Source organism: Dendrobates tinctorius, unplaced genomic scaffold (assembly GCF_039654945.1).
Source record: "Dendrobates tinctorius isolate UK_male_01 unplaced genomic scaffold, ASM3965494v1 ptg000434l, whole genome shotgun sequence".
NCBI lineage: Eukaryota > Metazoa > Chordata > Amphibia > Anura > Dendrobatidae > Dendrobates > Dendrobates tinctorius.
The window spans coordinates 306,275-321,269 of record NW_027362097.1 but is presented as its reverse complement, the minus strand read 5'-3'; the positions used below and the strand labels follow the sequence as shown (position 1 = coordinate 321,269).

The window sequence follows — 14,995 nt, the reverse complement described above, 5'->3', positions numbered from 1 at the left end:
CGGTTTTTACCTCTGTTGTTTATGTGTGTATATTTGTATGATTGGTATTTTCCTTTATCCTTGATTGTATTACCTTGTCAGACTGGTTGGTGCATTACAATATACTACTACTACCCTCTTCCCTGGGTGGGGGAAGGGTACAGACTGAGGGCAGATTCATGAGCTAAGGCAAGGTACGTGGCCCCGGCATCTTCACCATCAGAAGTAATCTGGGAACAGGGCGAGCTAGGGTGCCCCTAGCTTTAGGGACAGGGAAGGAACCCCTGGTCCTGGGACACCTGACAACATGCCTGCTGAGATGATCCAGGGGCAGATATAAAGGTGCCCAAGCTCTTTCATGAGACCTCCTCTTTTCTCCGTACACATGCATGTTCGCTGCGGCTGAGCGTGCATGTATTCTCAACGGGAGAGTAGAGTAAAGAAGGCGCTGCTTTATGAAGCATAAAAAGAAAATTCAATTACAACAATTTATCATGTATCCTTCAATTTCCATGATCTGGGTTGCTGGAGAGTTGGGAGGCCTCCATAGACATTAGATGGACAGTTAGGGCTACTGAATCGGTCCCCTTTAAGATGTACGGGACCCTTAAAGGGGCTGCTCAGAGCTTTGAAATATATGATCTATACTTAGGATGGGTCAACAATATCATATCAGTAATATATAAAATCCCGCAACCCTGACCGATCAGCTATTTGCGGCTCTTGCGGAAGCCAGAAGTAAACAGCGCATGGAGCCAGAACAGCACAGCACCACTCCATGTGTAGTGGCCATTGTCCAGGTACTGCAGCTCATCTGGGAGATAATAGAAGTGCAGTCCAGCCATCGAATAAATCTTATAAAAGCATTCTTCATTATTGAATTAATTAATCCACAGGAAGAACACAACAGAAAAAAAAAAGATTAAAATCCATGAAAACCAATGCTTTCCGTGTGCATAAACCACACTTACTCATGGTTCAATACATTAAAAAAAACACTTCTCACTTCTTTTATGAAACCAATCTACAAATGGAAGGGTTAGAAAAAAACTAGGAAGGGTTGTAAGCGCCTATCCACCCGAAAATGAAACAGTCCTTATTTAAAGGACCCCATACTGATGAGCAGCCATAATATGTAAGGCTTCGTTCAGATGTCCACTTTTCTCATGAACAAAACTCTCCCATTATTATGATCAGAGTTTGGTCCAAGTATCATCAGTTTTCCCGTACGTGGAGAAAGAAAAAAAGTTTCCCCACCTTCTCCTGTCTGTAATAATTTGAACAGCACCTGGATGTCACCTACGTTAATTTTTTCACGGACCCCCAGATCTGCATTGCCAATTTTGATTTGACCCTCGATAAAAATCGGACACGTCTGCAATTTTCCGCAGACCTCTCGGCCTACGAGAAAGTCACGGACACGCGAGTCACAGATACGAGTGCTGTCCGTGAAAACCTAGGATAGCACTCATACGTGAAAATCGGACATGTGAATGATCCCTAATACAAACAAGAACACTCTCAGCATGAATTCTTAGAATTAAATATTAAATAGTAGAATACAATGTTCCATAAATATTAGAAGGAAGGAAGAGGAGAAAATAAGAATGAATATCGTCTGAGCTGTAGTAACCTAGCGTACCGAGCTGTCATGTCCTGGCGCCATACCCCGAGACCACCGTGGGACCTACACACAGCTGATCGGTGGGGGTTTTGAGTATCGGACCCTCACCAATGTGATTTTGATGAGATATTGTAAGAATAGGTCATTAATTTCTTATTCTTTAATAAGGGGAAAGCAGAGATAATGGTAAATCTGAGAATCAAATAATCTGTTATCTAAACCCCTATTAAGTAATTCTTTTTTTTTTCCTTTCCTATGAGATGTACGTCCATTTATTTAGTTTCTTACTGCAAAACATTATATTATAGCAGATCCTCCAAGAGAAAAAAAGGAAAAGGAGCTTATGTAAGAACCCACACTGGTTTGAGTCTCTTTCTTCTAAAGTCACTTTACTGCCATTATTCCATACATTAGGCACATTACCGCACACGTAGACCCATTAGAACAATACGCTAATAATACCTTGGCTTTTTACATCTGTTATCCACCTGCAATAGACTGGGGGGAAAAAAAAGGCAAAAAAGACTAAGATATGGAGGGACGGTTAATCCGCCTCGGGAAGCCATCTTTACATCGGGACGTCAAATTGTATAATTAGCGGTTAATAGTGTACCGCACATTAGCGGACGGCTTCATTAGAAGTAATTGCTTGGGAAATTGCATTAAAAGGTATACATCGTTGATTTCTCAGAGGTTACCTGGGCAAGCAGGGCCGCCAGCTCGAGAGCCAGCTCCTTATTTACTGGAAAGATGCCATTAACGATTTTATCATTCGTCTGGTACATTAGCAGCATTTTCTCTCTCTCGGTCTCCCCTCGCACCTGCACGGCGAAACTAAGCCTGTAATGAAGAAGAAAAAAGTTACAACTTGTTATACTTCCAACTTCATTATATAGAAATAATGGAACATATAGAACATTTACCGTATTACTTTAATGCATATGTTTGGGGATAAAAATAACTTTTGCAATTGGGTTTTCTTAAAAAAATTTTCACCTTTTTGCTTTTCCAGGCTCTTTGTTTTCCTGCACAATCAACTTTGATGTGGTCTGCGGCCATAAATCAGCGGAGAGGAGCTCAGAAAAGACAGCTAGAAGACTTACAAACTCTCCTGTCACTTTCATAGCGGGCTCACTGATGGATTCTTAGTTAACCCCTTCTCCCTCTTATCCGTTTTTTGCTCCCCTTCTTCCGAAAACAGTAACTTTTTTAAATTTTTTTCCGTCAATATAGCCGTATGAGGGCTTGTTTTTTACATGGCGAGTTTTAATTTTGAATGACACCATTGATTTTACCATATAGTGTACTGGAAAATGGGGGAAAAATAATCCAAGTATGTTGAAATTGCAAAAAAAAAGTGCTATTCCACTATTGCTTTTTTTTTTTCTTTTTTTTTATTTAACATGTTCACTAAATGCTAAAACTGACCTGGCAATATGATTCCCCAGGTCGGTACGAGTACGCAGATACCAAACCAAATGTATAGGTTCTTTTTTATTTAAATGGTGAATAAAATCCTAAATTTAGCTTATGTCGCTATCTTCTGAGACCCGTAGCGTCTCCATTTTTCAGGATCTGAGGCTGGGTGATAGCTTATTTTTTGCGTCTCGATTTGACGTTTTTATTGATACCATTTTGGGGTAGCAGTGATATTTTGACCGCCTCTTATTGCATTGCTTTGCAGTTTTGCGGCAGCCAAAACATGGCAATTCTGGAGTTTCGATTTTACTCTCGTTATGATTGTATTAATTTACTTTACATTTTCATAGATTGGACGTTTCCTGAAGCAGCGACATCAAACATGTGTATTTTCTTCTTTTTTACTACTTTATTTTCAGTGGGTCAAAAGGGGGCGATTAGAACTTTTGTGTTTTGTTTTTTTTTAAAGTTTTTGAAAACGAGATGTAGGCTCAGCCCTGGAGCCCGCATCAAAGGCAGGGACATGACCTTGCACGTATCTGTATGTCCACGGTCGTGAAGGGTTTAATCTTGCAGCCAGCAATAGTACAATGCATGGGCTATAAAAGACTAACAGTGCAACATTTGAAACACAGTTGCAAACATCATTTTTTTTTTAGCATTAAATGCATGCATTTAAGTAATTAATAATAACTATGAATGTTCCAAAACCCCTTTAAGGCTGCTTTCACACATCCGTTGGTTTTGTTCCGGCAGCGTGCAGTGGAAAGCCGGACCGCCGGATCAGGCCTGCAGCGGTGACACCGGATGCAGATGCGGCGCCTGATCCGGCTTGGAAAGCATTTAAAGGAGCTACACCGGGGACGAGAGAGGCGGCGGCATGCGGGGGGAGGAGAGAGATACGCGCCGGGCACTTGTGGGTTAAACCTCACAGTGTCCGCGCATGCGCTGTAGAAAAAGCCGTTCCGGTGCTGCAAAAAAAAGGCGCAGGTTTGCCGTTTCCGGCTTAAAACGGAGGCGCCGCATTTCCTTCCGACACGATGCGGCGATCATTAAATTCTATGTGCCAAAACCGGATCCAAATCCGGATCCGGTTTTCACACTTTTCGCCGCATCGTGCCGGATTCAAAAAGCCGGATGTGTGAAAGCAGCCTAAAGAAGAACGATGTCCAGCACCTGTTTTTGTACGTGAGCCGTACGGTCCGGGTTCCGTCACATTTCCCAGGCAGCTGCTCCTTGGATGCCTGTTCCCACTTAGAAATGATGTCACAGATCTGGTAATGATAAGAAAGTGAAGTCTAGGGGTCGCACATAGTAATCCTAAGAACCAATAATGCTCTCTGCCTAATGTACACTTTACAGGGTAAAGATAATAGCCCCTTCTATGGTTACAATATTCTCATAGGGACAAACCCTGCTCATACTCATTATTAGGATTTATGGAAGTGATAGAGATCGCCTTCTGTACCAGCGGCTCCTGTTCTGGAGGACTCGCGCTCTCCTATGTAAACCATGACCATTTTCATGACCAGGCTGACCTGTAATACCACATGTCCTCTGTAGTGGGCACTACTGCAGAAAGGTCTGACTTGTCTGTGATTCCTACTGCCAGGATTGGGGCCCAGCCTCGGCTTCTTACACCTCTGCGGATGCATTATTAAGAAGGTTGTCTTCAATGGAACCACATAACTGTATCTGATTCCTACTGTTAGTAATTAACTTTCTTGTAAATTATAATATTACACCTTATTTCTGCTACATTAATGGAGATGGTTCTGATATTGATCCATATTTGGATCAACAGGTCCCAAAGTGTTTGGCCACTGCTGAAAACCTCTGAGTATATAATGAGTTAAGTAAACTCTGCACTACATTGCGGGAACTACTATGCCTGCAGAAGTTCTCTAGGGTATTGCTTTTTAAAGGGGGATTTCAAATACTTGCTAGTTTGCAGCACCCGGTTTCATGGCAGTAACGCGTGTGCCTCCTCAGCGCCGCTCCACTCACCGTGGTTACTGCACGGCTTTGACTCATGTCAGGCCGTCTTGCTGAGTTTTGCTTCTTGCAGCTTTCCTCAGCACTGCTGCATCTGATTGTGCTTTCTATGTGGCTTTAGGGAGGGCGTAGCTGGTCTTTGCAGGAATTTAACCCTGCTGTGTCCTGCAAAGATTAGATTCCCCGGCCAGCAGGCTCCTTATTGTTTCGTAGGTTTTGTGCGCTTTATGGCCAATGTGAACATGTGTTTAAGTGCTGCATGTATACCAACTTAATCCAAGCTCAATTTTTGTGTTTTTCTTTATTAGGCAGCTTATCCCACTACTCCTTGCCTGAAAGTTGGTTCCTACTCAGTCCGTCAACTAGTGTCCTGTTAGTTCGTGCGTGTATTTTGTTTTTCCCGTTATTGACTAGGCTCATATACTTGTCCTGTCTGACCTCTTCTACGCTTACTGACCCTGTACTGCCTGCCCCGACCTCAAACTGTCCGACTACGCCTCTGCCTCACCCTCCTGTACGTCATTATCCATACCTTTGACCCTCCAGTCAGCTGTTGCAGTCCTGCAGATTGCCCTGGAGTGGTACCTGGTGCCTACTGCCAGCCCAGCCTATCTTCACCACCAGAGGCTCCAGGGAAGAACCTGGTAAACAACTAGTCACGCCCCTCCAAAGTAAGCCTAGCGAGTGGCGCAGTGGGTCAACCCACTAGCTTTACACCTGCCATCAGCCACTAACAGCATGATTGAGTGACGGTGTTCCCATCTAAACACTGTTTACATACTGCCAGCGCTACAAAAAGCTGATTCTGGGGGCGTCAGAGAGCTCATCAATATCAAAGTGATAGAAAACTCCTTTAAAAAGTGGCCAGTTATTGCTCTCATTATACTCCCACTGCTCCCTTGAGTATTCTGTTTTTTGTTTTTTTAAAATGTGCCATACAGTTCCAGAAATATAAGACTTTATATTTATTGCCAATTTTTATGGGCTTTACCAAGGGGACGTTGCTCACAGGATCCTCTGGGGCGTGCCTTTGAGCTGCTCTGTGTTATTATCCTATGAGCACCCTGTTAAAGACCATAAAAATTAGCACCCAATAACAAGGCTCATATCTCTGGATCCGTATGTTGGATTATAAAAAAGCAAAAAACAGAATACTCAGGGGAGCTGTGAGAAGAAACTAAGAGCAATAACTGGTCAGTTTGGACCAAAAGGAGCATTAGTTGTAATAACTGAATAATCATAATGACAGGTGTTATCAATTAGTGTTCTGCATGAATAGAAGCCCTGATTGATGTGGCACAAGGGTACAGCTGATAAAGCGGGTACTTATTTAATTATTTTGTTCTATAATATATGAAAAGGAACTTTCTGAAAATAGGAATAGAAAACCACTACTGAGCTCTATGCATAGTAATACGAGGCACATTAAGATCACTTTGTAAACCACGAGCACACATATAAGATATCGATGGAGGTCTGACTTATTGAAGGGTCCACACAGCTGCTGGTAGTGCCACGTCCCATTCACCAGGCCCAGCTCTTTGTAGCAGGTTTTCCTGGTATTGCAGCTCAGTCCTAGTCAAGTCGATGGGAATAAGCTGCAATATCCAGTTGCATTAGTGACTATCGTGGTAAATCAATGTTTCTTTAGTAGAGAAGGTTTTATGTCTTGTGATATTCACTATCTCCCTACCTTAATGTTTCCCTGTAGACAATGCTCGAGGTCCTTTCCTGATGGATCATCCGTAAATAAAGCAAATCCAGACTGTGCCGGGTTCCTCATACCAATGTCTTGGTTAAGTGTGCAGAGAAATTCTTCTACGGTTGTGGATGCATCAAATCCCACCACCTATCATCAATAAGGGGGTTTTATGTGAAAGTTTAAACATAAGTAAAATATATATATCAATAAATTTACCTACAAATAAACATAAAACTTCACTAAGTCGCATGGTCTAAAATGTAAGTCTGTGCTCCAGAAATCTCCAACTTTTAGTTTCTTAGGTCCCATAGATAATAGACTAATGTCGGCCAAGCCCAGTGACTTTGGTGGGCTTAGCCGACAGTTTAATGTGTATGGGGGGTCCCCTGACTTTCTCCCAACAGATGTTGTCTGCCAGAGAGCAAAGGAGTACTATGCTGATGACACCCAATTATACGCTTTTTATCCTGACATCACGCCAGCCTTTCTAGAAAACACCGGCGATTGTCTAAACGCTGTGTCTAATATCATGTCCTCACTATATCTGAAACTGAACCTGTCAAAGACTGAACTCCTTGTGTTTCCTCCATCTACTAATGTACCTTACCCGACATTGCCATTTCTGTGTGTGGTTCCACTATTACTCCCCAGCAACATGCCGTCATACTTGACTCCGAGCTTTCCTTTGCCCCCCCCCCACATTCGATCACTGGCTCGCTCTTGTCATCTGCACCTCAAAAACATTTCTAGAATTCGACCTTTTCTTACTTTTGACTCCGCAAAAACTCTGACTGTTTCTCTTATTCATTCTCGTCTCGACTATTGTAACTCTCTTCTAATCGGTCTCCCTCTTACCAAACTCTCCCCTCTATCTGTCTTGAATGCTGCAGCCAAGATCATATTCCTCACCAATCGTTACACCGATGCCTCTACCTTGTGCCAGTCATTACACTGGCTACCCATCCACTCCAGAATTCAGTATAAACTTATTACCCTCACCCACAAAGCCCTCCATGGCTCAGCACCACCCTACATCTCCTCCCTTGTTTCAGTATACCACCCTACCCGCGCCCTCCATTCTGCTGATGACCTGAGGTTAGCATCCTCAGTAATCAGAACCTCCCACTCCCATCTCCAAGACTTTACACATGCTGTGCCAATTCTTTCGAATGCACTTCCCAGGTCAATACAATTAGTCCCCAATCCCCACAATTTTAAGCGTGCCCTGAAAATGCATTTATTCAGACTGGCCTACTGCCTCAGCACATTAACCTAATCTATCCCTGTGTGGCACAGCCAAAAGTTTTACCATAACCAGGTTCCCCGCATCATGTTCCCACATGCTTTATGCATCCATTAGCCCTCTGTGTCTGTACTGTTACACACTTAACATTATGGCTGGTCCATACAATCAGGGCAACTGTTACCACCCACCTTTCGTGTCTACCTCTTTCTTCATAGACTGTAAGCTTGTGAGCAGGGCCCTCATTCCTCTTGGTATTTGTTATAATCTATGTGATTATTGTTATGCTGTAATATCTATTGTCTGTACAAGTCCCCTCTAAAATGTAAAGTGCTGCGGAATATGTCGGCGCTATAGAAATAAAATGTATTATTATTATTATTAGTGTTCCGGTGTATGGGAGAATCGGGTGAGAAAGCTGTTGGCTCAATGATTGGTTCCACCGTTGTTCGGCTGGCACTTACAGGTGCTTCTAACAAAATTAAAATATCATCAAAAAGATAATTTATTTCAGTTCTTCAATACAAAAAGTGAAACTCACATATTATATAGAGTCATTACAGACAGAGTGATCTATTTCACGTGTTTATTTCTGTTAATGTTGATGATTATGACTTACAGGCAAGGAAAACCCAAAAGTCATTATCTCAGTAAATTAGAATACTTTATAACACCAGCTTGAAAAATTATTTTAAAATCTGAAATTTTGGCCTACTGAAATGTATGTTCAGTAAATGCACTCAATACTTGGTCGGGGCTCCTTTTGCATCAATTACTGTATCAATGCGGCGTGGCATTGAGGCGATCAGCCTGTGGCACTGCTGAGGAGTTATGGAAGCCCAGGTCGCTTTGATAGCAGCCTTCAGCTCGCCTGCATTGTTGGGTCTGGTGTCTCTCATCTTCCTCTTGACGATACCCCATAAATTCTCTGAGGTTAAGGTCAGGTGAGTTAGCTGGCCAATCAAGCACAGCGATACTGTTGTTTGTAAACCAGGTATTGGTATTTTTGGCAGTGTAGACAGGTGCCAAGTCCTGCTGCAGAATGAAATGTCCATCTCCAAAAAGCTTGTCAGCAGAGGGAAACATGACGTGCTCTAAAATTTCCCGGTAGACGGCTGTGCTAACTTTGGTCTTGATAAAACACAGTGGACCTACACCAGCAGATAACATGGCTCCCCAAACCATCACTGATTGTGGAAACGTCACATTAGACCTCCAGCAGCTTGGATTGTGACCTCTCCACTCTTCCTCCAGACTCTGGGACCTTGATTTCCAAATGAAATGCAAAATTCACTTTCATCTGAAAACAACATCTTGGACCACTGAGCAACAGTCCAGTTCATTTTCTCCCCTGTCCCAGGTAAGACACTTCTGGCGTTGTCTATTGGTCATGACACAAGGAATACGACACTTGTAACCCATGTCCTGGATACATCTGTGTGTGGTGGCTCTTGAAGCAATGACTCCAGCAGGAGTCCACTCCTTGTGAATCTCCCCCAAATTTTTGAATGGCCTTTTCTTAACAATCCTTTCAAGGCTGCGGTTATCCTGGTTGCTTGTGCACCTTTTTCTACCACACTTTTTCCTTCCACTCAGTTTTCCATTAATATGCTTGGATACAGCACTCTGTGAGCAGCCGGCTTCTTTATCAATGACCTTTTGTGGCTTACCCTCCTTGTGGAGTGTGTCAATGACTGCCTTCCGGACATGTGTCAAGTCAGCAGTCTTCCCCATGATTGTGGAGCCTACTGAAACAGACTAAGGGACCTTTTTAAATACTTAGAAAGCCTTTGCAGGTGTTTTTTGTTAATTATTCTAATTTACTGAGATAATGACTTTGGGATTTTCATTGGCTGTAAGCCATAATCATCAACATAAACAGAATTAAACACTTGAAATAGATCACTCTGTTTGTAATGACTCTATATAATATATGAGTTTCACTTTTTGTATTGAACAACTGAAATAAATTAACTTTTTGATGATATTATAATTTTGTGAGAATCGCCTGCATCTTCTGTATATGGGGCCCCTTATTGACCGGAAGCTTCTGGGACAACTATTGCTATCAGCTTAATTGGCTCTAATGAAGTTAAGTCATTTGCCAATCTGAAGGTTCCTCTCCTCCCCAATCTTCAGCATAGGTGGTCGCCTATTAGATATTAGATAGTTGACATAGTACTTGAGAAAATTGGCCCCAACATTGTGATGCTGCTGGGGGCTATAGTCACAGGACCCTGTGTGATGCCGAGATGAACATTGCAGGATGGAGTGTGATATGGGCCAATATAACAGATGATATTTTGGAGTTTTTGGGAGGAGATAGTCAGACTTGAGGGTGTGAATTGATTGCAATGAAGAGAGAGTTTCCCTGTAGTCAATTTGTGAGGGTGATGAATGGAGTTTCCCTACATTGTAGGGAAACTGAGAGGTCTGGTGAATTGAGTTAGGCTAAGTGCACACGTTGCAGAAAATTTCTACTCAAAAACCTGAATCCCTTCCCAGAAAACGCACCTATTTTTCCGCGGCGGTTTTTGCGCGCGGTTTTGATGCGGTTTTTTCCGCAGCGGTTTCAAACCGCATGGAGGAAGCCTAAACTGCGGAAAAATCCACAAAATTAATGTGCATGCTGCGTTTTTTACCGCGATGCGTTTTTTTCGCGGTAAAAAACGCATCAATGTGCACAAAAAGAGCAAAATGCATACAAATGACTGGGAAGCTTACTTTTAGCGGTTTTATAGTGAAAATTGCGGTAAAAACCGCTAAAAAAAACGCTGTGTGTGAACACAGCCTAATGCTCTCCCCCAAAAAACAAAGTTGGGGGGACAACCACTTTGGAGATCATCTATGATAAACCGGCCCAATTAAAGAGTTTTAACAAATGTCTCAGGCCTCATTTTCATCTATGTTGGATCAAATTTTCATCCATTTTTGGTCCGTGTACCTACATTTTTTATTTTTTCCATCGGCGTGACATGTTTTTTTCCTATACACCGTGCGCAGAATTATTAGGCAAGTTGTATTTGAGAGGATTCTTTTTATTATTGAATAACAACTATGTTCTCAATCAACTTAAAAGACTCATAGATATCAAAGCTTAATATTTTTGGAAGTTGAAGTGGGTTTTTTTAGATTTGGCTATCTTAGGAGGATATCTGTTTTTTCAGGTAACTAATACTGTGCAGAATTATTAGGCAACTTAAAAACAAAATATATACCCATCTCACTTGTTTATTTTCACCAGGTTAACCAATATAACAACACAAAATGTAGAAATAAACATTTCTGACATTCAAAAACAAAACAAAAAAATCAGTGACCAATATAGCCACCTTTCTTTACGATGAGACTCAAAAGCCTTCCATCCATAGATTCTGTCAGTTGCTTGATCTGTTTACGATCAACATTGCATGCAGCAGCCACCACAGCCTCCCAGACACTGTTCCGAGAGGTGTAATGTTTTCCCTCCCTGTAGATCTCACATTTTAGGAGGGACTACTGGTTCTCTATGGGGTTCAGATCAGGTGAACAAGGGGGCCATGTCATTATTTTTTCTTCTTTTAGACCTTTACTGGCCAGCCACGCTGTGGAGTATTTGGATGCATGTGATGGCGCATTGGCCTGCATGAAAATCATGTTTTTCTTGAACGATACCGACTTCTTCCTGTACCACTGCTTGAAGATGGTGTCTTCCAGGAACTGCCAGTAGGTCTGGGAGTTGAGCTTCACTCCATCCTCAACCCGAAAAGGTCCCACAAGTTCATCTTTGATGATACCAGCCCATACCAGTACCCCACCTCCACCTTGCTGGCGTCTGAGTCGGAGTGGAGCTCTCTGCCCTTTACTGATCCAGCCTCGGGCCCATCCATCTGGCCAATCAAGAGTCGCTCTCATTTCATCAGTCCATAAAACCTTAGAAAAATCAGTCTTTACATATTTCTTGGCCCAGTCTTGACGTTTTATCTTATGTTTCTTGTTGAAAGGTGGTCGTTTTTCAGCCTTCCTTACCTTGGCCATGTCCCTGAGTTTGGCACACCATGAGCTTTTTGATACTCCAGTAACGTTGCAGCTCTGAAATATGGCAAAACTGGTGGCAAATGGCATCTTGGCAGCTTCACGCTTGATTTTCCTCAATTCATGGGCAGTTATTTTGCACCTTTTTTTATCAACACGCTACTTGCGACCCTGTTGGATATTTGCCATGAAACGCTTGATTGTTCGGTGATCACGCTTCAAAAGTTGGGCAATATCAAGAGTGCTGCATCCCTCTGCAAGACATCTCACAATTTTTGACTTCTCGGAGTCCGTCAAATGTCTCTTCTGACCCTTTTTGCCAAAGGAAAGGAAGTTGCCTAATAATTAAGCACACCTTATATAGGGTGTTGATGTCATTAGACCACACCCCTCCTCATTACAGAGATGCAAATCACCTGATTTACATAATTGGCAGTTGGCTTTCAAACCTATACAGCTTGGCGTAGGACAACATGTATAAAAAGGATGATGTGATCAAAATACTCATTTGTCTAATAATTCTGCACCCAGTGTATGCAAAAAAAAAATAAAAATTCCAAGCTTTTCCTACACAATAAAAATTTAAAAAAATCGGGCAGCACTCAGATGACACACATATGAAATTGCTTTCCATTTTTTTAAGGACCCTTTCACTTGAATTGGGAGAGTTTGATCTGCAAATCAGATGAAAAATGGACATGTCTCTGTTTTTTTTTGTTTTTTGTGGGTCATTGGTCTAAAGAACACAAAGAATGGCTCTATGGATGAGGTTTTGCTTTTATTTTAAAGTCCAAAAATCTATCCTCTATGCGCTGTTTGAATCATTTTCACACTGGACCCATGCACATAGTTATAGGATGACGTTACCTGATATGTGCCATTCATGAAGTGCACGGGTATGCTGAAGGGCAGGGAGTGGTGATATGGATTCCGTAAGAGAATTGAAAGAATTTCCATGCGGGAAGGTTTAGCTTCACGATCCCCATTTTGTTGGGTTCTTTCGACACAGCGCTGGCAATAAATAGCGTATTTTCCAGCCTCAGTCCTGTAATGGGAACAAAGAGAGAGAAAGTGTTAAAACATTAAAGCACACAGAATGCTACAAAACCAGGACTGGAATTACTTCTATGGACCCTTTAAATTTAAAGGGATTGTCCAGGCTCTCTACGTGTAACTTTTTGTGACTGCAGACGTTCGAATTCTCTGATTATGGTGCCAAGACGTGACCATAAGTTTGCAATTTGCATCATTCTGACCACATTCTGACTAAACGTGCCCGGCCTTGTTCAATTCACTTGTATTGAGCAAGGTTGTACACTTTTGGTCAGTACATGACCAAATATAGGCAAATCGCATACTCGTGGTGGTCACCTGATTGCCCGCTCCTGGTCCCGGTGTGCACGCTGTGAGCATTCAAAAGTCTGCAGTCTTTTTGGAGCAGAAATTCACAAGTTTGTAAGGAGTTTTTCTAATGGCGCTCGCACTGACGTAATTTAAGTGAAGTGAGTTCATTGGCTGTGAACTCCCAGGAACCTTTCTGACTGAACTTTCTCACGCTCTCGGTGATGTCAGACAGGCTATAGGAGCTCACACCGAGACACTGAGCAGTAGCAGATGCTGCTTAGAGTCTCTGCTGGATGGCAGGCTGTATGGTCACATCATGCAACCACGCAGCCTGCCATCTAGATGTAGCAGAGCTAGACCCATCATGGGACAAATAGATTATAAATTCTCTATCGAAAGGTGAGGAATATTGTTGTTTGTTATTTTAACTCTTTTGCAGGAGACAATGGCGTCTCTGGAATAGGTGATGCTCTAAGTATGGTTTAATTAAGATTTATTAAAGGAGGCTGTGTCATTCTTTCAATTAAAGGACTTTACTCTGGGTGTTTTATACAATATGACTATGGAGTTATTAATGGGGGCGTATTATTGATGCCTCTCCATTACTAACCTCTAGGCTTGATGTCACCAGACACTCCAAAAATGACATCAAAACCCCAACTATCGCTCCACTTGCCACCGCTACAAGACAAGTGGGAAGAGCGAGGCTTACTGCCAGAATTGGCACATCTTAGAGATGCATCTTTTCTGGGGAGGCTGAGAGCTGATGTTTTTAGCCTGGGAGGGGCCAGAATCCATGGTCCCTTCCCAGACTAATAATATCAGCCCACAGCATTTGCATAGCCTTTGCTGGTTATTAATTATAGAGGTACCCTAGGGACCCAAAGAAATGAGCCAGAGAATTAGTTTGTACATGTGCAAAGTGTAAGAGCACGTTCTCACTGTGGCTATTTCACAGACCAAACCCAAGAAAAAAATCAAAATGAGCATATGCCCTAAAGTAATTAAATAAATAATAGTACATGTAAATAGCATAGGGTACTTGGTTAACCCCTTGGTAACCGAGCCAAGTATGACCAAGCCAATTTTTACAGTTCTGACCAGTGTCATTTTATGTGGTAATAACTCTGGAACTCTTCAAAGTATCCCACTGATTCCTAATGACATATTGTGCTTCATGTCAGTGATAAAATTTCTTCGATATGACTTGCGCTTATTTAAGAAAAAAACGGAAATTTGGCAAAAACGTAGAAAATTGTGCAATTTTCAAACTTTTATTTTTTGTGCCCTTGAATCAGAGTGATATGTCACACAAAATAGTTCATGCATAACATTTCCCACTTGGCTACTTTACATCAGCACAATTTTGGAAACAATTTTTTTTTTGTTAGGATGTTTTTCCAACAAAATTTACAAAACCATTGTTTTTAGGGACCGACTCACATTTGAACTGATTTTGAGGGGCCTATATGACAGAAAATACCCAAATGTGACACCATTATAAAATCTGCACCCCTCAAGGTGTTCAAAACCACATTCAAGAAGTTTATTAACCCTTCAGCTGCTTCGCGAGAACTGAAGCAACATGGAAAGAAAAAATTTACATTTCAGTTTTTCCAACAAAAATTTAGTTTAGATTCAAACTTTTTTATTTTCACAAGGATGACAAGAGAAA

At 41.9% G+C, this 14,995-nt stretch overlaps 1 protein-coding gene across 5 annotated transcripts in view; it reads right to left on the bottom strand.

Moving 5' to 3' along the window:
* The window catches only part of PLEKHH2 (pleckstrin homology, MyTH4 and FERM domain containing H2), a 204,762-nt gene that overhangs the window by 21,744 nt on the left and 168,023 nt on the right, over positions 1–14,995 (bottom strand). For all 5 annotated transcript variants that reach the window (XM_073564212.1, XM_073564211.1, XM_073564210.1 and 2 more), the window contains 4 exons: positions 12,844–13,021; positions 6,711–6,866; positions 4,199–4,296; positions 2,302–2,443 (listed from right to left, as the gene is read on the bottom strand). In XM_073564212.1, coding sequence (XP_073420313.1) covers positions 2,302–2,443; positions 4,199–4,296; positions 6,711–6,866; positions 12,844–13,021 — 574 coding nt within the window. The remainder of the gene's footprint in view (positions 1–2,301; positions 2,444–4,198; positions 4,297–6,710; positions 6,867–12,843; positions 13,022–14,995) is intronic.